Source organism: Camelus ferus, chromosome 20 (assembly GCF_009834535.1).
Source record: "Camelus ferus isolate YT-003-E chromosome 20, BCGSAC_Cfer_1.0, whole genome shotgun sequence".
Taxonomy (NCBI): domain Eukaryota; kingdom Metazoa; phylum Chordata; class Mammalia; order Artiodactyla; family Camelidae; genus Camelus; species Camelus ferus.
In genome coordinates this window covers 24,500,299-24,526,137 of record NC_045715.1, presented here as the reverse complement: position 1 = coordinate 24,526,137, position 25,839 = coordinate 24,500,299, and the positions used below count along the sequence as shown (strand labels likewise).

General features: G+C 48.3%; 1 protein-coding gene across 1 annotated transcript; it reads right to left on the bottom strand.

Moving 5' to 3' along the window:
• Positions 1-279: 279 nt before the first annotated feature.
• On the bottom strand, positions 280-25,480 carry RAB44 (RAB44, member RAS oncogene family). The gene is made up of 13 exons (XM_032462958.1): positions 25,177-25,480; positions 18,998-19,109; positions 17,274-17,448; positions 15,879-16,025; positions 15,117-15,207; positions 14,608-14,703; positions 12,465-12,652; positions 10,441-11,915; positions 7,171-7,252; positions 6,051-6,165; positions 4,886-4,987; positions 3,273-3,349; positions 280-1,885 (listed from the first exon to the last, which is right to left on the bottom strand). Exons 1-13 carry the CDS (start codon positions 25,381-25,383, stop codon positions 1,795-1,797), a joined length of 2,958 nt encoding a protein of 985 aa, XP_032318849.1. The 5' UTR covers positions 25,384-25,480; the 3' UTR covers positions 280-1,794.
• Between the last annotated feature and the right edge of the window lie 359 nt (positions 25,481-25,839).

Sequence of the window (25,839 nt, the reverse complement as noted above, 5' to 3'; positions counted from 1 at the left end):
CCAGGAGTCACACCCTACCTACCTGCCTCATTAACTCACTGGCTCGTAGGACAGAGATACCAGTGCTGGCCAGGTCCTCGACCCCAGAGAGAGCCATTAGCAACAGAAGGACCTGCCACACACTCTCAGCCAAGGCCAGGCATCACTTACGCCAGCTCACCTCTCCCTGTCTCTCTGTCTTTCTCTGAGCATAGTACAGCCTAGAACCCGCTCAGAACAGGGGGAGGCTTGTGGGTTGACAAGATCCAGGAAGGGAGAAGACACTGGGGCTAAGAAAGAATCAGGGAGGAGGACAAGTAAGAGGATTGGCTGGATCATGGGAGTCATTCGCATTTACTAGCTTAGAGATTAAATGAGGTCTATTAAGGGCATCTGATCTAAACTCTGGTGGCTTCTGATACCTGAATCTTCTCCACTGCACCTCTTGCCAAGTGTTACCTGGCTTCTACTTATAAGCCTCTAGTGACAGAAAACTCAGTGCTATTGATCCCTTATAGAACTGAGCAGAGGGATAGGGGCCAAGAGTGGAGACTGATTAAACTGATAAGAGGTCTCTTTCCTCTGTCTCATGCTCTCCTGTTTTTCCTTCATTCTCTTTCTCTGAACCTCTGTCTCTTGAACTGTATTTGCTTGTCTCTCTATGAAACTGAGGTTTCCTTCGATTCAACTGAGGAAGTCACCAGCACCCGAATGATTGCTAAGTACCACACTCAGCACTCTGCCCACGCTGGACCGCAGTGCCTGGTGAGCCTTATGTGGTTAACGGTAAGATGAGACAGCAAACACAGATGACAGGAGATAGGCTAACACTGAGAGGCCGTCTTAGATTCTCAAAACAAGCTCCCCAAGGGCACTGAAAATCCCAGCCCCAGGTTATAATGTGCAGCTACCTGTCAGGAGGCAAATATGCAATTCTGGGAACTCTCACACGAGCTCCAAAGAGGAACCCATGAATAACCTGAATCAGTTTCCCCTGCTGCTCCCCAGGCCCCACCAGCCACACCCCAGCTGCACCTCGACTGCATCCAGAGATTGACACCTCAAGACAGAGGTTCCCATAGGGGCACCGTGGCGTGGAGGCAGGGGATGAGATCCCCAGATATGACCCCTTACAGGCAGATTTTTGGGGAGAGTGTGGTCGGGGCTCAGGGAGATGGGGGAAATGGGGCATAGCAGGGGCCATCAGAACATTGCTCTTCCCCAGGAATCAGATTCTGCTCAAAAGAAACCCCATGCTTGCAAACAGATACAGTGAATGAGACAAGATTCACCAGCTTTGCCAGGCATGGAACAATAGGATGGCTTTAATAAACAGGCTATATCAACTGGTAATCAGCACCAAAGCAAGCTCTTTTAAGTTTCTTTCCCTCCCCTCAACATTTATTCTTATTTCTGACTGTATGGGGAACACTCAGTCAGTGTAGAAGATTTGAAAATACAAATACGTAAAAAAAGGAAAATACCACCCCCATACATTTACCCTATAATGTTACCACCCAGAGATGTTTTGCCAGTGTTGTGGTGTGTTTTCCTTAAGTCATTTTTCTAGACTTTCCCTTTCTTTAAAGAGTTTTAACTGCCCCCACCTCCACTCCCCAGCGTTATTACTCAGAAAAGTCCTTCTTTGAAGTACAAAGGTCAGTGTTAGTACAGCCCCTGCCTGGGAGCCAAGTCCTGACCTGAGGAGGATTTTCCTGAACTTCCAAGCTGGCCATCTCTGTCACTGCTGTGTCCAGGCAGGTGGGAACAGGAAACCCAGGGAAGTGGCCATTCTACCTCAGACAGGCCAGGGGGTCATGAGCAGCAACCAGCTCTCTTTGGTGGCTTCTCAGGGGCCACCTCCACCAGTGAGCCCTTTAGTCGGTCTTCTTGCATCTTGAGTGACCTGCATGAAGATGCCCAGGCATCAGTCCTCTCTCTCACCTCCCAGGGGCAGCAAGGAGAGGTCCAAGGGTGCAGCTAGGAGGCTGCATCCCCTGAGTTTCCTCTCTCCCTGCTGCTCTGCCCCTGCCCTGCATTCCACATGGCACAAAAAAAATGGGGCCATGGAGACTTCAGCCTTCTGTCTCTTATCTGGCATTCTCTCCAGCCTACTGTGTGCCAGGCAAGGGACTTTGATTATGGCAATGAAGCCAGCATGTCCTCGCCTTGAGTGGTGAGGGAGACAGAGAGGGGAAGGGGGCAATCAGGACCAGGAATGGGGAGGCAAACAGAGGGACTTCACACCAGGTCCCAGAGGGATTTGGGGAGGAAGGAGATAGTGTCGGAGCTGAGACCGAGCAGTGGACAAGGGTTCGCTAGCAGAAAAGGAGAGTGCGTTCTGGGAAGCCAGCAAAGGCTCAGTGTCGAGAAAGAGCTTGGGGGTTAGGGAAGAAAAAGAAGCCCATTCATTCATTCATTCATTCGTTCACAATATATCTACTCTGTACTTGACACTGTCCTAAATCACGGAGCCTAAGGACTGAATGGCCAGAAAGAAGACTTCGAGGCAGCAGGGATTTGGAGCTCATGGGCCAGGAAGCCACATTCAGGAACTTGGGCTTTTATCCTAAAGCAAAGGGAAGCCATTGAGCAGTTGCCTGTCAGAGGTGTCAGGTGTGATCAGCTTTGCAGTTTAGCAAGCTCACGCTAGCTGCTTTGTCAGAGAAGGGGTTTAGAGATTATCTGGTCTAATACCCTTTCCCCCTCACTCATCTCATTCATTTATTGAGCACCTAGTATATGCCAGGCCCCAGGCAGAGGGCTGAACAAAAGGGACATGGCCCTGTCCCCCTGGAGCTACAGCCTGGTAGGGGAGGTAGGCAGCAACTAGAAAACAGACAAATGCATGTGTAATTACAATTTGTGGAGAAGGGCTTTGAAGCACACAAAAAGAGGATGTGATCCAGAACAGTGATGGAAGGGGGTGTGGTCAGGGAAGGCCCCTCCGATTGGCTGAAGTTTATGGGAGGGGCAGGGGAGATGGCACTGGAGCTAATATATGCCTCTGCCAGGCTTTTGTACTTTATTCTAAATACAGTGGAAGTCACCAGAAGGTTGGGAGCAGGAGAGTAACTCTCGCTCTCCCACTGCCCTGAGGCTGAGAGAGGGGATATGAGACTTCCTGGAGGTGATGCAGCTTATGGGACTGGTAGAACTGAAGTCAGGAGGCTTTCCATGCATTACTGTCTCTCATTCCACTGACTTCTGAGCCCTGTGATTTCATAGGTGCTTCCTCAGAATGGGGCTTTCCCTTCTGGATTCTGGGTGGGGAGTGGTAGGGTGGCACTCACCGGGCCAGATTCACCACGGGCTCCAGGATGTTGTGACCCAGGGCAGCACTGCACTCTCCAAAGGAGACCCCCAGCTCCTGCAGCCAGACAGACAGGGGTATGGGTGCTGTGGGGGAGACCACTGAGAGTCCAGGCAGCAGCCTCTATCACCAAAGACTGGGCCATCAGACAGAATCCCAGTATGTCCCCAGGCCAACCTCAACAGGTGAGAAGCCCCTCTCCTTGTGGCCCATGATCCCCAGCCTCACCCCTCTGCCCACTGGCCCTCCACCCTAGCTAGCCAAGATGTCAAAGATGCTACCCGGAAACACTCTACAGCTTCAGCGTGACGGTGGGAAGCCTGTGTCCTAACTTGGAGAAATGTCCTTGAGGACATTGTTAGACATTAGTTATGTTTTTTTGATTTCAAAAATATTTAGTTGGGGGAAATATTGGAAAAAGAAACATAAAAAGGTATAAGTACAAAATATAAACTACTCTCACTAACGTTTGAGTATGTATTTCCATTCTGTTTTATATAGCCCTTTTAATGGGGGCTGGACTAAATGGCATTATACTATTAGGTGAAACAATACGAAATTGCTGTTTTGATAGGTGCCAAACAGTCAAATATCTGCAATCTCATATGGTTCGGCCTAATCTATATCCAGAATTGCAGCTGCTTTTCTGACTTCACATTACATTGTACACATTTCCTCCACACCCTTAAGCATTCTTCCAGGACAGTATTCTTAATGGCAAATGCTAGCCTCTCACATGAAGCTCCACAAATTAACCATCAACTGTTGCCAAATGTTTGTTCTTATAAATGACAAAGTAAAGAACATCCTCATATAAATACATTTGATTATACATTATACACAGGTGCCCATTATGTTATTCTCTTAGGGATTATTTCTGATTCTTTCTTTAGGATAAGTTGCTAGAGGAGGAATTACTATGTCAAAGAGATGAGCTACTACTTTTAAGAGGAAAAAATTCCTGCCAACCAGGAACCACAATGATGACTTCATGAGTAGGAGAAATGAGAGGAAGAACGGGAAGGAAATATGATATGGAAATGCCAAGAGGGGTGGTGTCAGAGGTGGGTCAGGGAGTGATTCTTTTTTCCATCTTTATTATTCTCCAGATTTTCTGGAATGTGGCTGAATTCTATTCATGAATAAGTAGCATCCACTATCTGGTGGTAGGGTTTTTGATGCAATCTTTCCAGGGAAGAATTTGTGTCTTAAGATAGAATAAATTAGAAGGAATGTTATGTTAATTAGAGACCAGAGATAAATTAAGATTTGACAGGGAATTTTAAGTGAAGCTTTGAAAACCTTTTTTACTCTGAAGATTTTTTTTTTAATGTAGGTTGGGACACTGTGGGGATTTGCTAATTCAACAGTGAGATTCAATGTCATGCCCACCATTACAGCCTGATGTTTGGGTCTAAAGCCCAGGTGGGTGGGAGGCTGTTGTCTACTCCAATCTGGCCTTTGATTGGGCAGGGTCAGAAATGGGCGATGGGTCCTTCTTGGTGGCCCGGGCCAGGGTAACCTACTCACTACTCTCCAGGGAGGGGTCTGCCCGGTTCAGGCTTGGAAAGGAGCCAATGCCCAGGTCCTCACCTGGGCCAGTTGCTGCCCGGCCTCAGTGGACACTTGCCGCTCCTCCTTACAGTCCATCTTGTTTCCCAGGAGAAGGATGACCACCCCATCGGACACTGTATCCTGCACACAGAACACATTCCCTCAGCCACACATGTTGAGCACCTGCTGTGTGCCAGGCCCTGGGTGGATTTGGCTCCGCCCTCTAGGAAGCTGACAGTGTGCAGCCTCCCTCCACACATGCCCACCTTTGTTATCACACCCACTCCACACTCTTCCCACCTTTGACACTTTCTCTTCCATCTGCAGTGAACCTGCCCCTCCTCTTTGCCTGCAAATATGTCACCCAGTTTCCAAGGCCAACCTGCAAAGCACCTCCCCCAGGACACCTTCCTGGATTGCTCCTGTCCATGCCTTTCTCATCCTGCTTGTGCTGAACAGCCCAGCACTTGATCACACATGCTGCCTTGGCTTATTTTGTGTTTCATGAATAATAATAGCTTCTGTTTACTGAGTGTTTACTATACACCAGGTGCTGTGGTGAAAGCAATTATATCAGTTAATCCTCACAATTCCTCTGTGAAGGAAGTCAGGAAATTGAAGTTCAGAGGGGTTAAGTCACTTGTCCTAAGTCACAGAATTGGGATGGGGTAACTAGGATTCAAACCTAGGTCTTGTTAGAACCCAGAGCCCAGCTGCTTTCGTATATTACCTTATCCTGCTGCTTTTGCATCTCTTCAAATAGACTAGAAACTTCTAGAGGGAAAACAACATGTTATTTTATACCCCTCTGCTGTGCTGGGACATACTGCAGAACTTCAGCATATACATATCAATTAAATACATAGGGGAAAGAACTAGAGATGTGTGGACAGAGAAATTATCACCTAGAGTGGCACTAGAATTGCATTATCCCCAGGAGTTAAGAAGACATCACAGAGCTTCTGTATATAGGAAAGAAATGGTTATAGGATAAAGGAAAGAGTTTGTTTTGGAGGGTATACTATGTGGTTGTGGTTTCTTTGTACCACTATGCTTCCAGCCCATCCAGCCAACTGCCCTCACTAGATTATGTCACCCACATGTCTGTAGTGTCATTTGTAATCCTGGGAGAAAAAAGGGAGGGAACAGGATACAAGTTCCCTCTTGACCTCAAAAACTGTAACCCTAGCAGCCATTAACTCACCTGGAGACAGTCCAGCCAGTAGCGCACATGGGCAAAGCTCTCCTGGGAGGTGACATCGTACATGAGCACCACTCCATCAGCTTTGCGGAGCAGCTGCCGCGTCATGCTGTGGTACCTGCCCGGAGAGTCTGCGTAAGGCCACGGCAGGCGGCCTGGCCCCAGGCCTGGCCTCTCTAGGCCTCAGCCACTCCACCTGCTTCTAATTGCTTCCCAAAGAGAGTGTGCACATACTTTCCTTCTCAGAGTGTGTTTATTGTTGAATAGGTAACAGTTCTCATTGCTCAAATTTCAAAAGGTTCCAAAGGGCACCCAGTGAGAAGTCTCTCCCTGTCGACCCTACCCTCACCCTGCAGCCATCCAGTCTGCCTCCCAGAGGCAGAGTTACCCGTTTCTGAAATATTTTCCCAGAGGTGTTTTATGTACATACATATACGTATATATGCTTACACACACACACGTTTATATATACCCATACACTGTTTGAACAAATACAGTGTAAAACACTGTACTCATTAATACTCTGTAGCCTTTACTTTATTTTATCCAGTTAATACAATGTCTTGGAGCTATTTCCTTATTTGTACATAAAGAGAGTCCTCGGTCTTTTTTGTGGCTTCATAACATTGATAATGTTTAGATTGTTTCAGTGTTTCATAATATAAATGATGTTGCTATGAACAGTCTTGGTCCCTTTGACAATATAGCCATGTACGAGTTTATGGGTAGAATGAGTTTCTAGAAGTAGAACTGCTGGACCATAGAAGATGTGTCTTTTCAGTTTGGATCACTACTGCTTAACTAGAAAGTGGAAGGCCAGTATTTTCAGGACAGCGATTGGGTAGCTGTCCCCTGAGGGCCATGTTGGGACAGCCCTCACAGGTGCCCTGCCAGACTGAGGGGACCTCTAGGTCTGGTGTCCTTCTCCCCCCACTGGGACTGGACTCATCTTTCTGTCTCTGACCTCCTGAATCCTCAGGGATAGAAGCTGCACTTGCATTTGCACTTGGTTGCCTCTTAGCCCGTGTTAGACTCCTCAAGGTTGGGGCTGCCCGCTGCACCCTCTGCAATCCAGGCTCAAGCCTGGGTCTCTGACGCCACTAATGGCAACTGTACCCATTACCTCTCCTGGCCAGCCGTGTCCCAGAGCTGCAGCGCAAAGCACTTGTTGTCCACCATCAGGTTTTTGACCCGAAAATCCACTCCTAGGACACATAGAAGGGGGTCAGGCGTACTTTCAAGTTACTGCCCAGGTCTTTTAGCTGAGGCCGGCCCAAATATATACGTGTCCCCAGTACCAGCCAGGGTGGGATGGGAACCTTCAGCTGCTGGCCTTCCCCTCTGCTCTCCACATCCCATCCATACTCATGGGCCCACATCCTCCAAGAAGCCTTCCCTGACCACCCAGCCCCCACTGCACTCCTGCCCTGACAGCCAATGCGAGGCACCTTGCATTGTCTTTACTTCTATGAAAATATCTGTCTTCTCAATTGCACGGCAGTGTTTGTTCCTCAGGCTACTCAAGAAAATCAGTTTTATTTATTTTTGTAATACTCCTTGTTTCATTCCTAATTGTTGCATGCATCTTCCCCCTTTACCCAGACAGCAGGGCAGACAGGTAGCCTGAGAGAGTGGAAGAAGCACTGGCTTCAGGGATGACCAGCTGGGCTGTGAGTTATCCAGCCTCTGCTGCTGTACTCTCTGTGTGACCTCAGGCAAGTCACTTCACCTCTCTGAGCCTTCCTTCCTTATCTTCAAGGTGGCAATTTAAAATGACTCACATCACTGGGTGGTTGGGAGGGTTAAATGACTTATGTCAGGAGTCAGCCGAGTGTCTGGGGAGTGAGAGGTGGTAATTTTTATTATCACTATGAATTCTCATCTCCCTGGACACAAGTTCTTTACATTTCACAGTCCCCATCCCTCCCTGTGTCATTATTTCAGATCCTTTCTGTCCCTGGAAATATGGAGGTAATATGAAATCCCAGGAAGATTTGGAATCTTTGGAGTATACCTTCGTGCTAACCCTCATTTCCCAAGGAACCCAGGTGGGGGGTGAGGTGCTGGAGGGGGCTGCTTTGTCCCCACGCCCATCCCCTGTGCTAATGGAGCCTTGAGGCTGCAGAGCGCAGTGTACGGCCCGGACCAGCTCAGGAAAGAGGTGGCTCTTCATAATAGCCCTGAGCTACTAGAGACCTTTCTCAAGGTCTCTCATGGTGACCCCTCTAAGCATCTGCTGCCGCCCCTGGTGGTGACAGAAGCCATAGACACCCCCTGCCCATGCTGTCCACTGGAAGCTGGGAGAAGCAGCTCCAGGAGGTCTGGCCTCGGTAAATGGTGAAGCAGAAGTCTGTAGCATCCATTTCTCTTTACTGCCCTCTTCCCTGAAGGTCTTAGGAAGCCCAGGGTCTGCAGGAACTTCTGACGTTATCTAGTCCCACTGCTTGTGATGATATCCAGCCTCTGCTTAAATACCCACCATATGATCTAAGGATTATTCTTTGCTTTTAATAACTCCCCTATTAATCCCACTTTCCACCTCCCTGCCTATCGCCCTCCGAAACCCATCCATGTGCCCCTCACATCCTCCCCCAGACATGTTACAGCTTAACCACATAAACTATTAGGAACGTAATGTTTTCTGCTTCCCAAAGAATCTGCTATTTTATACATGCACAAACCCAGGGAGAGGGCAACACTGAACCCAGGAAAGAATAAAACTTCTGGTGTGGGGTCATGTGCTTTGAAGGCAGGTGGCCCTGGGTATGAACTTTGGGACCCAAGTAGGGTAAGAAACTTAACCAGGTCTTCAATTCTCTGTTTTCCTAATCTGTAAAATGGGGATAGATAGAAAAATCCTCGCAAAAATGCACATTCAGATATAACTCCTTTGGCTCTGGATCTGGTCCTCCACCTGGCCTTGTTCTCAAATGCAGGCAGGTAAGAGAAGGGAGTGGGAATGGAGGAGGGTGATGATGAGCAGGGAAATGTTCATGACTGTGGAAGCCAGAATCATCCCTATGGTTGAGCAAGATGGATGACAGCCACCAGGGGCAGTAAACTGCAGGTGAGCCTGGGACAGATTTGGATCACACACCTGGATCTCAGGTCCTCCAGCCAGCTAGTAGTGCAGCAGCCTTGCCCTGTCTTTTTTACAATTATGCAAGCTGTCTTTTTCTCAGTTGACTTTTGGGGAGTCTTCTTACCACGTAATAGTGGGAGAGGCTCAATTACAGGGAGGGCTGTTGTAAAGAATAAGACATGTATGCCTGGTGCCTTGTAGGTGGTCTGTAACCGGTAGCTTAGGTGATTAATGATGGTGGCCTTGCAGACCCTGTGATCCTGCTCAACCTCAGGCCAGAACTCCTATGGGTCCCCCATCCCCCAGGACACTGCATTTTTACCTGGCTCCCCAGGTGAGGATTCTCAGGCAGAGAAAATTTTGAGAACTTGTCCTGGGGGCGCCTATCTTATGTAAAGTTTAAGAACTTTATCCACTGGTCTGGCACTGTTCCCCAGTCAACATCCACCCTGACAGACACAAAGATGCGGATCACTCCATCTTTGCCCCTAAGTGGGATATACCCACGAGCTCTTTTCTGTGACTCTGCAGTGTTCAAGTGGCCACATATCCCAATATTTTTAGGGAGAGGGAGCTTTGTACTTTGGGACATATTATTTGCAAGAGCCACTGAATTAGACATTATCAAATATTTACTTATATTAATAACAACCATGAAAATAGCTAATATTAATTGAGCACTTAATACATGCCAGATACTATTCTAAGACCTTGATATGTACTAACAGAGCTAATCCTTACAAGCACTCCAGGAAGTCAGCACTATTGGTGCCCCCATCATGCTCAGAGGGCTTAAATAATACCACTAGTAAGTGGCCAAGCTGGGGTTTGAACTCAGGCACCTGTGTTCCTGACTTACCCCACTCTACAAATACATTCTGTGTAAAATGTTCAACTTGCCCAACATGACCTCCTGCCAGAAGCTGGCTGACTGGCCTGGGGCTGGTCCTGAGCAAAGTCAAGCGGCACGGACCCTGCAGTGGCCCGCCCAGGGGCCAGGTGGGTGGAGACCTACTTGTTTTCACCTTCAGCCAGTGCCGGCACCTAAATTGCAGGGTGCTTTGTTGATGTGGCACATTATAAGCTAATCAGATCAATGCAGAAAAAGCAAATTACCTGTAATTAGAGATGATTAGTAAAATAGCCAGATTATGTGCAAAATAATGTGTAATGCAGGGCCTGTGGCCAGGGCAGAAACTACAGTTTCCACAGGGTTGGCTTGTGGCTGACTCTGGGCCTGCTCCAGCCTGTCAGCCTGGTCCCCTGGGTCCCCCCTCCCTCCCCCACCTCCCTCCCCAGGTGGGTCCTTACCTACGGTGGCTGTCAGCTGAGTAGCAAATGAGTTCTGATGCAGCAGGTGCAGGAAAGATGTTTTGCCCACGTTCGAGTCTCCCAGGAAGATGACATGGAAGGCGTAATCAGGGTTGGCTGAAGGAGGCTCACTGGCCATGTGCTCCCCTGGAAATGGGGTTGACCCAGCACCCCTGGAGTCCATTCCTGGGTCTTTAGGCCAGTTCTCTGCCCTCGGGTCTCTGGATTGAGGGGGACCTTGTTCTTCTGCGTGAGCAGTTGTGGGTGGGGGCCTGGGTTGGGCTTCCAGTTCAGCCCTGGTTGGGAGGGTTTGTGTGGGCTCCCAGGGCCCTGCTCCATCCCCAGGCTGAGCCCCAGTGCGGGGAGAGTCCCTTGGAGGTGATGGTTTTCCAGGAGCAGGGGTTTCTGCTTCGGCCTGAGCCTGTGCTGGGTCATGTGGGAGGGAAGCAGGCAGGAAATCTTGCTGGGGGAGTTCTGAATGCCCAGTTTTCAAGCCAAGAGCCTCAATGGATAGCTCTGAACTGAGATCCTGCCCTCCTCGGTCCACTCCTTTACTTTCCTCCACCCTGGACTCCTCTTCCAGACCCTGGTGGGCGAGGGCAGGCAGCCCTTCTGGCCCAAGGATCTGGCCATGAGCTCCTTGTAGCCCCCCAGGATGGCTCTCCTGCACATCTGGGCCTGGCTTGCTCTGCTCCAATCTCTCTGTGGGAATCTGACCTACAGGCTCCAGACCCTGGGAGGGCTCAGCCAGCCCTGCTATGAGGGCTCCAGCTTCTGGGGACCCATGTCCTGGCTCAGAGCCAGTGGCATGTGGGTCCTGATGTAGGGCCTCTCTTTGCCTGGGCAGCTTGGCTGGGACAGGCCCAAGCTCAGGACCCTCATCGCCTGGGTATAAGGCCTGGAACTGTTCTCTGGGCCCAGCTGGGGCCTGGGGAGGGGGAGAGGTCACAGGATGAGGGGGCCTATCCTCCAAAGGAATAAGCACTTTAAGCTCAGTTGCCACCAGACTCCCTGACTCCCCAGTTGGGGCTCCTGGGAGACCCCAATGGAAGTGGACCCGAGGCCCAGGCCCTGACTCCTCCTTGGGTTCCAGGCTGGGGAGTTCATTGGACTGCCCTGGGCTGATGTCCTGCCCATCTGGATCCACTGCTTTCTCTTCCTTGGTCTGGGAAGTCACTCCAGGGGGGCTCCTTGGAGCCCCATCTGGATCTGAAGGTGGCTCCTGACCAAACAGAAAAGCACGTGGCTCCGATATAGAGATCTGCCTGACCACTCGGGGTGTCTGGGGGCCTGAGGGGGCTCTCGGGGTTGGGGGTGGGCTCCAGGAGATCTGCAGGGCTCTGTGGGGGGTGCTGCTGATGCTGCTCAGGAGCTGGTCCCAGTCATCGTTGTCCCCAAACAGTCCCGGCAGGGGAGCCTCCTCAGAGGAGACTGCCTGAGGGTCTGGAGCCTTCTCCTCACCTGCTCTGGGGATACTAGAACAAGTGTGGGAAGCTAAGGTCAGGGGAGAGGCAGGTAGATGCCACACCAATCCTGCCTCCATCCCTCACCATTGGGTATACACCTCATGGCTAGCCCTCCCTTCTGGCCTTCTCTTTGGCAGTTCTTCTCCCCTGGCGTGCACTACCCACTCCTCCCCCTCATCCAATCCTGCTCATCCATCAAGGCCTATATTCAGCCTCACCTCCTCCAGGAAGCCTTCCTTGACCATTCTGGCCCATCCCACTCCTCTGACCTGTGACAAGTAGATTGAATGCCTGCCAGGGATCTAGCACTGTGCTAGCCCATGTGTGTACGTGTCTGTGTGTGTGTGTATGTTTGAACCCCAGTTACTTGATCCTGGGCAGATGACTTTCCTCTCTCTGTTTCCTTGTCTGAGAAATGGGCATGATAATCCCAGCCTAGCAAGGTTGTTGTGAGGTTTAAGGAGGGAGTCTGTATGTTCTGGGTGAACTCAGAGCCTCCCTCCCCTCTTCCAGGAAGCACCTGGTCTCCACCCCAGCCCAGGGATGGCAGCTACTTGCCTCGGTTCCTCCTCCATCTGCCAGGACACACGGCCCCTGGCAGCATTCAGGTGCCCCCTGGTCACCTGCAGCTTTCCCCGCACCTCCTCCAGCCGCCCAGCCAGGTCACGCTCGGCCTCCCGAAGCTGCTGGTTCTCCGAGCTGGCCTCCTGGTGTGTGCTGCTGAGGCGGTGGAGCTGGGCCTCCAGCTGCAGGAGGTGGAGGATGAGGAGAAGAGAGGCCCAGTTGCCCTCCAGGGGAACAAACAGCCTCCCAAGGCCATTGTGGGGCACTGACTCAGGCTCCTGGAGACTCAGCTTAAAACGTAGGTTTGGGGAGTATTACTCCTTACTGGCCTAATTAGCTCCATTACCTCCCACCCAGAAGAGATACTGGAAATGCTGGAATAGGGAAGAGAGAGGGAACTGTGCAAGAAACACAAACTGCCAGAACCACAAGGGCCTGAAATGTAAATGGGATCACACCCTCCTCTACTCAAAGCTCTGCAGTGGCTGCTCATCTCTGAGCCCCGTCTGATTGGCAAGGAGCTCCTGATCCACCAGCAGGTCACATGGCTGGGAGACGGAGAGCTGCTTGACCATACCGGATGGAAGGCAATGGCCTCGAAATAGGCTCCAGGACCCTGCAGTCTCCCCTACCCCACCCCTGTTACATCTCTGATCTTCTCCCACTGCCCCGGCTCCTGCAGTCTGCTCTCGCCCACAGGTGTCCTTGCTGGTCCTTGAACATTCACAGGACATCATGCCCACCTCGGGGCCTTTGCACTCACTATTCCCTCTGCCTGGACTGCTCTTTCCCCAGATACCACATGGCCCACCCATCACCTCTTTCAGGTCTTTACTCCAAGGTCGTCATCTCAGTGGGGTCTTCCTTGACTCCCCTATCAGAACCTTTCTATCCCCCTGCCCTGCTTTCCTTTATTCTCCTAAGTACTTTCACTACCTAATATGTTATAGACTTTACTTGCATATTTGGTTTATCACCTGTTTCTGTAACTACATAATAACTCCATGAGCAGGAATTATTTGTGTCTGTTATGTTCCTCAGAACCTAGAAAGTTGCCTGGCACATTGTGGGTGCACCATAGATAGTTGCTGGGTAAAGGATTGAGTGGCCAGGGGGCAGAGGCTTCATGTCCACAGGGGACGGGACAAAATGGCCCCAGTATGGAAAATCTAACCTCCTCCGTTGGCAGAAGGGGCCTGCCTCAATTTCCAAGGAGAAGCTTCTGCAGAGGCACCTGGGAAATCAACCCGTGTCAGGAGAGTGAGACCAGGTGGCGGGACCAGCCAAGGCAATGGTGGGGAAGGCCCTGGAAAACTGGTCCAGTGCTGAAGAGCTGTTGGTTTTCCCAGTTACAACAGATGGTGATTTTACTAAGGTCAGTGGTCTGGAAGTTGAGGAAGGAAGAGACACTGGGGCAGGGTCTCAGACCCAAAGGCTTAGCCACAATGCCAAGTGGAAGAGAGCATAGCCTACAAGACCTGGGGTGTGGGGACAGCAGGTATGCTGACCAGACCACAGACTATGATCTATGATTCTAGGTCATAGTCAGAGACAGTAACAACCCTGATGTACAAAGTACCTACTATGTGCTAGGCATCATCTTAGGCCCTCAAATATAGTATCTTTAATCATCCCAGCAGCCTTCTAAGGCAAAAGTTCTGATCTCCATTTCCCTGATAAGGAAATCAAGTTTCAGAGAGGTTAAAAACCTGCCCAAGGTCACCCAGCTGATGATGGAAATGAGAGTGGAACACCACCCTATCACCAAGCTTCTCCAGCATTGAGAATTCAGAGTGTTTCCTCAGTGCTTTCCTGTTTCAAAGTGCTTTCTCATTTATTACCACATTTGACACAACAAGCTGGGAAGATGCAGTAGATGTGGCTATTCCCATTCTACAGACAGAGAAACTACAGCCAAGACAAGCAAAGGTATTTCCTCAGATTTGCATGGCTTTTAATTGCAGGGATTTGAACTTGGACCTTCTGACTCATGTCCCAGTGCTTCCACTGCACTACCTGGCCTCATCTCAGAAAAGGACCAAGACATCTCTTTCCTAGGGGGCTACTCTGATACAGGAGCCCAACCAGCCCAGTGAATCCTCAGAAACTGGGCTCCCAGGGAAGCCCTGTCACTCACCTCCTTCTGGCCCTCAGTCAGCCGCTGCACCTCACGTTCTTTGGCCTCCAGTACCTCCTGCATCTGGGAGCTGAGGGCCAGGCCCCGGGAGTCACTCTGGGGAGCAGAGAGGTCTCAGGCCCTGAACTGCAGAATCTAAGACCCAGCTGGACTGGGCTGGCCCTTCCCACACTTCACCTCCTCCCAGGCCTGGGGAGCAGGGTCCAGGATGTCCCAGCCAGGAGGGGTTGCAGGACAACTTTCTTGACTCAGGGCTAGACTCTAGCAACAAGGAGCCTGAGGCCCAGAGAACAGAAGGAGTGGCTCTGGGGGACACATGAGACCAGGCAGGGCACCTGGGCTCAGCACTTGCCACCCCATTTCTCTGAGGAATGGAGCTCAGAGGTGTGAGAAGATCCATTCCCAGCAGCCTCCCGCTGCCCCACACTGGCCAGTTGCTGGCCCACTGCTTAGCCAGCAGAGGAGTCCAGGGCTAGGGGAGGGTGAGCTGCCTAAGGGTGGAAGCCCACCTCAGCCTGCAGCTGCTGCTTCTCCCACTGGATCTGCTGCTCCATTTCCTCGTAGAGTTGCTGAACCTCGTGATGGTGGTCAGAGTCCCGCCTGGAAGGGGTGGGAGGTGGGGCCAGGCACCACATCAGCACCCTAGGACCCTGCTGTTGACAGGGGTGGTCTGGGCCAGGGCTTGGAGTCTATCCTACTGCTCACCTCACTCTGCCAGTGGTCACAGAGCCCTGTCACCCTAAGAACAGTCATCCCAGTAACAGCTCCCTGACACATATATCCTTGACATTGATTGCCTGGTCCCAGCACGCTGACTCCTATAACCATCAGCAGGATAGTGGTTCCTGTGGCCCCGTCTCATGGTCCCCATAGCCACATCACTCTGTTCCCACTTCCTGCCGTCACCATCCTCCAACCCCCGTAACTCAGACTCCCTGGCTGGGCTGTGCCTGTGCCAACCCCAGGGTTACCACGTGCATTGAAAGCTACGTGAGTGGTGCCCTGGAGTTGGGTGCCACAGTGGCCCTGCAGCAAGACACGCTGGCCATTCCCACTTTTGTTGAAGGCCTAACTCTGTCCTCCTCAGTAGGTCCCCTTAGTCAACCCTTCTTCCAGCTCAACGCTGCGTGTCCAGTTCCCAGGATCCGCTGTGGACCCCTGGCCTCGGTTCTTCTGGAGCTGAGGGAATTCAATAGAGATTCAACTAAAATGTAAAGAGCACCCACTGTGTGCCGACAGCGGCTGGGGGAGGCCCTCTGGCCCCAACTCACTTCCTCAGGGTCAGTTCCAGAACCTCCTTGTCAGCCCGTGCCTCCTGCAGGCGGCCAGTCATCTTGGCTAGAAAGCCCTCCAGGTTGCCCGCCAGCTGGGGCTCCTCCTGCCGCAGCTTCCTCCACAGCTGCCAGATTTCCGCCTGCCTGGGAGGGAGAGACAGCCAGAGACTAGCCATGTGGTGGGACCAGGAGGCGGAGGAGCCCCACTCCTCAGTTTTAATGGCAACACCCCAAGAGACTCGGGCACCTGGGCCACAAATATCTATTTATACCCTACAAGGTGTAAATCAAATGCCACCTCCTCCAGGAAACTTTCCCAGCTGTGTCCTTTCCCTTTGTGAAATTCCCACAGCAATTTGTCTCTCTACAGTTTGGTTATTCATTGTCAGGTGGGGGGACTTGGGAGTCTGATAGCCCAGGGCTTCCATTCGCTTTCTCTGTTCTCCTACTCTGTAGCTGTGTGATATTTAGCAAGTCCCATGCCCTCTCTGAGCCTATTTGTAAAATGGCTGCTTGAGAAGGAGACACACCCAGTGAAAACACCGGCTTGGGGCCTGGCACATGGTCAGCACTCGATAAATGCTGCTTTCACAAGAATCTAATTAAGTCATGAAGACAGATGCCTGAGGGCTGAGCCCAGGCTAAGCTGCCAAGTGGGTAAATCACTCCCCACCACACCTTCCCCGCCAGCCTGCACCCCAAGTCCCACCCTGCCTGCCCCACAACACCTGCCCCACCCTCTGAGAGCTTGTTCTCAGAGCCCTGAGGGGCGGGCAAACCTGGGAGAACCTGGGCAGATGGACAAGGGTGATTCCCTGTGGGACCTGGGGGATATGAGAGTGGCATTTTTAGGCAGGGCCCCCTTTCTCTGAGTCTGAGTGAACCGCAAGAGCCCAGAGCCTGAGACAATTTGGTGGAAATGCCCCCCGTCTCTAAGCCTGCCCAATATAGAGCATCAACATGCCTGAAATCACTCCACTGGGAGACCCTCTTTTTGGGGTAAGAGAAGCACCCTCAGGGAGTTTCATATTCTTAAGAATGTGAGTCCCCTTGGGAAGCTGATCCTTCTGAGGAGTGATCATGTAGGGCAGGGCAGGGAGGGGGAGGTTGGGGTAGATGGACCCCTGGTGAGAAGGTTTTCTCCACACATGGCTTCATTTAATCCCACAACAGCTCTTATGCTCACGCAGCAGCCAGGGAAACAGAGGTCAGAGGTTGGGCTACTTGCCCACAGTCACACAGCTAACAAGTGGCCGAATCAGGATTTGCACGCATCTCTGCCTGGTGGCTTCCATCTTGACATTGTGTCCAGGAGAGTCCTCACCCCCTCTGAATGGCAGTGCCTCCCCCTGTCCCTTTCCCCCACCCCAACACACACTGTGCTGGCCTTACTCAGGAAGTAAGTGGCTGGCCCCCAGCTGCTCCATGAAAGCAGAGAATGCCTCCTTCTCTGCAGCATCGGCCTCCTCCAGCACTGGGAAGCTGGTGGCTACAGATTCTCGCTTGGAAGGCAGTGGCCTCTGTCTATGTAGCCTGTGGGTGCTCAAGCTGGAGCCAAAGATGTTCTCTGTGGAACAGAGTGGGACAGAAGGGAGCAGAGTGGGGTTGGGCTCAGTCCCCTGACCTACCCCCTTGCCCTGCTCCAGCCCTTGGGAAATCATTATAACTGTGTCAGTCGCACTTACAGAGCCATGGTCATACATTCCTCACATCAACCTTGGGAGTTTACTTAAGGTAGACACTGTACCCATTTTATAGATGAAGATCTGAGGCCCAGAGAGGCCAAAAGACTTGCTGGAAGTCATATAGCAGTTCCATGGTGGCCAACACATTCTTTTAACTCAGTCAAGGGATTATTTATTGAGCATCTACTATAAGCTGGGGACAAAATTGGCCCAAACTCCTTCCCTGGTGGATCTGACACTTTATGAACACTGAAAAGGGCACATTAAAAATAAAAAATTTGTCAGGTGAGCTAAAAGAATAAACAGGGTAATTTCCATTGAGAGGCTGGACAGGGTCTACTTTGGAGGAGGTGGTCAGGAGTGTCCTGAGGAAGTGACATTGAAACTGAAATGTGAATAAGAAGAAGGAATAAGCCGTGTGAATTTCTAGGGAAGCATATTCCAGGCAGAAAGGATAACACATGGAAAGGCCCTGAGGTAGGAGCCAGATTGGCATGCTGGAGGAGGCGAGAGGTGCTGCGTAAGCCCAGGAGGTTGTCAGAATCGGGATGGTGCTGGCCTGTAGGCCCTGGGAAGGGGTTTGAATTTTGTTCCATAGACATTGGGAAGTCTCTGGGCACGACTGGATACAGATGGGAAGGTGGCTTCTTGGGGCTGCGTTGACAACACTGCTTCCTGTGCTTCCCCTACTCCACAATTCTGGGTCCTCATTCCCCCTCCCTACTCCCAGCCTCTCAATCACCAGAACCAAAGCAACCACCTCCTGGGGTGGCCCCAGCCTGTAAATGCAGACTCCTGGCCTCTCTCTCTATTGTCCCCCAAACTCTTGGAGACTCAGCAGACCTGAGAACTTCAGATGGCTTTGCAGACATTTAAGGCTGAGCTGTGCTTTTCAGGGTCTCTGCAAGGACACCACTTCTGCCATTCCCTGGGCTGGAAGTGCTTCTTCCCCCATTGAGCTCAGCAGGAATAATGTGTCTCCGGCCTTGGTGTCTTTAGATCCTTTTGGGCCTGTCTTGAGAAGCGGGTGTTGGACCAACCTGTCCACTGGGGGCTAAGAGCCTAGGAAGCTTCCACCCACTACATATCACCCTCTGCTACTCCCTTGGGGCCTCGAATTCCTTTAACCAAAACCAGAATGTGAACTTCCTCAGGCAAAAACAAGTCCCCTCATCTCAAGAACAGGGGGTGCTTAACCTCTTGCTCAAGGGAAGCCTTTTATTGGGAAGAAGACAAGGGAAGCATCAGAAGGCAAGCCTGGAGGCCTTTCTGGAGGAAAGGAATGCTCAGGGGGCCCCCAGCCAATGAACTGCTCTCAGGGGTGTTGTGATGGTCCTGTGGTTTGTAGGGTATCACTATGGCCTCTCTTGTCCGCCCAGCCTCACCCCGTACTGGGAACACTCCCCAGAGGCCCCTTCAAAGCAGACATACTGAGCCCAGAGCTGAATTCTTCAAGGGAGAGACGTCCCTTCCGTTCCATATCCACCCAGTCAAAGATCATCTCCAGTTCCTCCTCACTGCCCAGGAAGCTGAACTTGGCCACCTGCAATGAAGAAGTAAGTTGGATGCTGTTTCCACTGGGGAAGGCTCTGGGCCACCGTCAAAAAAGGAAAGGTGAAAAAAAAAGGAGAGGTGTTTGTCTTCAGTCACCCCTCCTTCCCTCTCCCCAGTTTTGGAGTCCCATCCACAACTTGACTTCAAGGCTGACCCTTGAGGCTCCCAGACCCTATCCAAGGCCACCCTCTCAGCAGAGCCTTGAACTTCCTCCACTTCTTTTCCCTTACTCCATCCAACATCAAACCTTATCTGTTCCGTGTCTCATCCCTTTAGGACTCTAATAGAGGATAGTAGCAAATTCTCCCCAGAATGTGTTTATCAGTATTCAAAAATTATCTGGAACTTGACAGCACATCCTTTCAGTATTTTACAGGGGCAAAAGCCACGCAAGCATCTTCTAGATTCTGTATAAAGGTACTTAATTCATCTCACGGGACTGATTAGAGGTTCCAGACTAAATGAAGTCACATGTTAACTTGCAGGTTTTTGTCCAGGAGAGATGTAAATAATTTTTGTCTGATGGAACAGATAATCCCAAAGATTTATGACCTGCTATACATTAACCAGCTTTTTAAAATCTAACCCAGCCGTCTAACTTTTTTTGGTTAAATTACTTCGAGCTTTTTAAATACTCTTTCAACCATTCATAACGTAACTCATTAATTAGTTAAATAAAATCTTTGATATAGATTCATTTTATTTTTGCCTAAAGGTCATGATTTTACCTTTTTGGAAATTCTATTTTAATAGTTTTGGGCATTCCCCAGAGAGGCCCCACTGGACTCAGCTGTCAGAACCCAGTAAACTGTGTTGCAGGAAAAGAGCCCCAAACGGGTTCTAGGAGGTCAGGCACTTAATTTCTTGGCTCTTGAAGGGAATCCCACGTGTGATAGAACTTCAAGTCTGCTGATTCTGTTTCTCTAGTTTTTGTTTCTGTTTTTGCTGATTTTCTGTTTCTGGTTGTGGTGGCAGCCGGGATGGGGAATTCCACTGTATGGACTGACCGTTGCGTGATCTCCCCGGGATGTGTGTTGGAGACGTAGTGTCTGTCAGTTGAGAGACAACGGAAAATATGGTTTGCTAATCTTTTGTTGTTGGTGGTGGTGTTTGTTTTTCTATGTGTGACCTCAGATCAGTTAAGAATTTTGTGTCCACTGGGAAGAACAGCTCTTTGGAATCTGGACTGGGGAGTGTTTGTGTTTCTGTGTTTACTTTTGACCTGTGGCTGGAGTTGTAGAAACGAAGCCAGACACTCTATCTGTCTGTATCTCTATGTGTCTGTAATTCAGAAAGGCCCTTACCTCTTATTGCGAGTGTGAATATTTTTCTGTATCTGGATATGGATAACTTAGAGTCCCTCACAGGGGTTCTGTGTGGATTGATTTGTAGAGACAAATAAGGGCGTATATAAATCTAATGGCCCCCAAAGTCACAGAAAATAAAGAAACTGAACTTCTAATGCTTTAAATGTGCTGGGCTTACAAAAAAATTCATTTTTATAAGAAATTGCTAACTCAGAAAACTTTTAAGGAGCCAGGTTCATATAATTAAGGAGAATCTTTGGACAAATTAGATTGGTTTATGAAAGATAAATAATATTTGTGTTTTCTCTGCCCTATAGTAAATATAATACAAGTATACATTCTATTTTTCTAAGATCTGGATTTGCTTTTTGTAAAGAAACTAGTTAATCTGAATTTCCTATACTTCTCATCTTGTTTTACTTTCAAATAAGCCAACATTATCTTTACATAATATTTAAGATTATAAAAATATAAACTTGTGTTCTACGCAGTTGATTTATTATTCTAACAAATTTTATATCAACGGTACTTGTATTTCCAAGAGACTTAGGTAACTTGAAATACCTGAATTGATAGTAATTAAATTAATGGATAAATACTTTTGGTCACCTGGAAATTTTCTAGGAAAAAACACTGGAACATTGATTGTTAAGCAGAATTTTAAATTTATATGCTTTTACTTATTTTTATATGCTAAAAAGCAACTATCTTTGGGTCATGTTAGTGTATGAATTCATTTTTGCCACTTTAAATAGTTGTGCCAGGGAAAGCAGGGATTGAGGTAGATATGTGTACAATCATATTCATAGCAGCAATATTCACAATAACTAAAAGATGGAAGCAACTCAAATGTCTATCAAGGGTTGAATGGATAGATGAAATGTGGTATACACAAACAATGGAATATTATTCACCCTTAAAAAGGAAGGGAATTCTGACATGTGCTACAACATGGATGACCTGTACTGTATGATTCTATTTATATGAGGAACCTAGAGTGGTCACATTCTTGGAGACAGAAAGTAAAATCCTGGTTTCTAGGAGAGGAGGAGCTAGGAGAATGGGGGTTAGTGTTTAATAGGTACAGTTTCCTTTAGAGAAGATGAAGAAGATCTGGAGTTGGATGGTGGTGATGGTTGCACAACAATGTGGATAAACTTAATGTCACTGAACTCTACACATAAAAACGGTTATAATGGCATATTTTATATTATGTAAATTTTATCATAATTTTTTAAAGTTGTACAAGGGTATGTGTGACTGTAGAAAGTCATGTGATGTGTGTTTGTGAGCTTTGCTAGTCAGTTCTCAGTTATTTACCCCCTAGTTCTTTCTGGGAAACAGAGGTTAATTACTTTGTTGAAAGTTATAATCACTGAGGGTGTTTGAGACAATACGAGGAACAAGAGTGACAAAGAAAAACAACTGTATCTGCAAGGAAAATGGGATGTGTTTTTGCTTTTCAAGGTTTAAGGAAAGTGGTTTTGTCTTAAAGTGTCTAGTTGTTCCAGGACATGAAAAAGGATTAAAAGCAAAATCTGAATAGATATAAAGAGTTGTAGAGGGTTTGCTGAAATGCAATCTTAGTTGTCTTGATTTTTAACACCTGAGTCTATAAAATAGACTATTAAATATACATTAACATTTTGCCAAATTTGGCTCAGCTTTGATGGGTTTAAAAGTAAATACCAAAAAATAAATCTTGTGGAACTTTTACCGCCACATGTTATATTAATGCAAAACTAGAATTCGGCTCCATCTCTATTAAAATGATAAATTGGCCCTAAAGCTCTAAGGAAAGGGATAAAAAGAGGTTACTATTAATAATCTGTGTAAGTTGTGCAGGTAACTGATTCCGAATCTCAGCAGAATAACTTTCTCTGCTTTGTTTTGGCTTTATTGTGTTCTGATTTTCTTTAAAACAAAAAGCAAAGCCACTTCCCCATCAAAGAGCTAAATGTCCTTACAACAGTGTTGCCTTCTGTATTTATTTCAAAATATTTTGTTTTACTGTCACTTTGATTAAATAGGTAACCAAGTACTATTTCTCAGAATCCCATGATTCTATCTTAACCTAATGCCCTGTCTTCTCTGATAGTTCTTTTGGTTTTGCCTTCCCAACATCAGATCCTAAGTTTAGGTAAATTAAATTTAAATGTCAGGATATTTTTCTCTTTATTTATTAAATACCTCGACACTATTATAAAAGCATCATAGGAAGAACTGGCAGATCAGAAGAGACATTCAGCCTTTCCTAGCTAAGTTTACAAAGGTAAAACGCTATTAATATACGTATTTCAGAAATTGCATGCTTTATAGGAAAGCCCTGGAGATTTCTCAATGCTTTTGCTATGCATAATATGTTCTTACCTTCAGGGGAAACACTGAGCAAACGCTTATGAAATATTTACACACTGTATCCCAGTAGAACATTTTACTCTCTTTCATTTTGATATTCTTAGTTACTGTAATAAATAACCACAGCTTTTCAGTCTCGTTACTAAACGCATTTCTACTTTCCTACCCTTGCCTGAAAACTTGATTACATGTTGCAGGCCAATTTGTGTCTTCCACAAAGCACAGACTCAAAGCCTTGTGGAAAAGGACTGTACCAGGTTCTATGAACTCTTGATGCTTCACTTGGGTCCAGGATTCCAAGCTGACTTAGCCTACCTTCAGAGTGAGCCAGTGGGTCACAGTTTCTAGGACTCTTTTCACACCAGAAGCAGCCAGCTCGCCCAAAATCCAGCAGAACAAGAATTAATTACCCGGAACTAAATGAATGGTTGAAGGAACTGAGTTGTGGTTATTTGTTGGGAATGCAGTTGACATTATTTTTTATTGTTCCATATTTATGGATGTTTGAGGAAGTCCTTTCTCTGTCTTCTTAAGCTGTCTCTAACCTTCAGTAGGAGCGTATGCTTTTATAAACTGAAATTTTACACTCCTGATTCCTAAACCAATACTTTTCCTGAATCTCCTTCCTTTCCATGGCAATATAGTTATTTACACAGGTTCAATAAGAATCTGTCCTCCTTTTTACTGAGATATAGTTGGGTAAATAATTGTGCAGCTAGATGTAATATTAAAAGGATGATTCTCATTTAATCAAGTGTGACAAGTAAGGAACATTTGTGGAACCGATGCCTGCAAAGCTCTCCCAGGAGCCTGGTCTGGAAACACATGATGAGGAAGGTGAATTCTGGACAGGACAGGGACCTTAGAAAAATTGGGAACCTCAGGAAGAGAGGAAGTTCCTCACATTTATAAGTGCTGCAGGTGAAAGCTGGTAGAGAATGGCTTGTGCTTGGTTTCCTAGCTTTAGGGTAGAAGTAGGGAGGCTGACTAGCCCTAGTTTGCTCAAAAGATTTCAAGTTTTAACACTGAAAGTCCCACATCCCAGGGGCCCCTCCAGTCCAGGCAAACTGGGACAGATGGTCACTCTAGTCAGAAGTGCAAATAACAAGGGTTTTCTAAAGTCCAGTTTAAGATTCCATATGAAAACTTTCTGGACAGAAACTAAAATGGCTCAATCCTTCAAAAGCCTCCATTTGCAGAGCCCAGTCAAGGGAGCCCACATGTTTTATTTACACCCTTGTTGCACCTATGGAGATAATCGAGCCAAACCTAATGAGATCAGCCTTTTTATATCAAGAATTTACTTTGGAGGTTATGTATAATCACGGGAAATTATCTGAAACTTGGAAATAAGACAAAAAGGTAGACAGCACGTCGTCTCAATATTACATGGGGGTAATGACTACCTAGGCATTGTCTAGACGAGAGGAATGCACTTAATTCATCTCATTGTTTACCTTTCATTAAAAGTCCTAGACCTACTGAAGTTACTTTTTAACTTGTAGATTTTGCCCAGGAGAGGTAAAAATAATTTTTGTCTAGTAGCACAGATAACCTCAAAGCTGTCTGACCTGTTGGATATTAGCCATTTTAAAAATTGAACTCAGGAAACTTATCCTAACACTCTTCTGCCAAGTTGCCTACAAATATCCCAGCTTCTCAAATGCTCCTGGAACCTGCCATAACATCTTAATTGTTCCCTCATTAATAAATAATAATAATAATAAATTAGATATTTGCTAAGTATTGATTTTATGTCTACTCAAGTCTTTTTTTTTTTCAACCATTTCGAAAAATATATTTTAACATCAGCCGTTTGTACCCCTTGTGGCCCTGAGGGTGGAATATCGGAAGGGTCAGTTTTGATGGGGGAGGAACAAAATCCAGAGCATAGAGCAGTATCAGGAGAAAGCATGTCCAGGGAGAATCCAGCAACCCACATAGGACCCTTGGCAGAAAACAGGAGAAACAAACAGACAAAAAAATTGGCCAATCTTGGTCAAGGCCACGCCCTAAGACTCCTTACTGGCTTGCACAACCATGGCTGATCTGTTTCATCGAAGTTTATGTCATTGACATGGTTTGATTTCCAGGGCCCTGATGTTCCCCAAGATAAACTTCCTTGCTCAGTGGGCCTAAAATTATAACACATGCAAGTTACTTCTATGGCTTAAAACCTTTCCTTTGTTAAACTGCAAATGTTTCTGGAAGAGGGTAACACCTAAATTAGCCTTATAAGTGTTAGTCAGTATAAACAAATTCCTAGCCTTTTCTGAGAGCAAATTTGAAGATGAGAGAAAGGGGAAAGAGCAGGCAAGTTCTGTTGGGATGGGGAATCTCAGGAGGCTGTAGAAAAGGGATTCAGGGGGTGGGATGGGCCCTTGGACTCACCGCCAGGTCCTCTCGAGTGACAAAGCCCCTCTCCTTGGCACCACAGTCCTGGAAGAAGCCCTGTAGCTCTGCTGCTGCCTGGGAGGACCAGGAGCCTGGCTCTGGGGCCACAGGGACATCCTCGCCATCAGCTGTTTCTCGCATCTGCCGCCGGCGGCTGGAGCCTAGCTTCCGGCCCTTTCGGGGCACCCTCTGATCACTCTCCATAGTGTTCTGGCCTGGGGACAGAGGAGAGATGAGGGAGCACGGGGCTGCTGAACACAGTCAAGCCCTGCTCAAAACTGTCCCATGAATCCCCGTCACTCGTGGAGAAAATCCACCATGGCTGATGAAGCCCTGCCTGATCTGACCTCTCAGACCTCACCACCCACCCCCACCTGATGGCCTCCAGCACATCCCGTTCAGGGCTTTTGCCCTTTCAGTTCCCTCTGCCTGGAATGCTCTTCCCTGAGCTATCCACACACCCTCATCTCCTTCAGTTCTCTGCTGTAAGTCTTCTCTGGCCATTATACGTCCTATTTTTTGACTTGGGGGTGGTTACCCAGGGTGGTCCAGGATCTCACTGTCTGAAGGACCGGAAGCAGCTTACTGAGCCGTCTCTCCTGCTGCTCCTCCAGCTCATCTCACATCTCACCTTCCTGAAGGGGCTTTCTCCACCCTTCC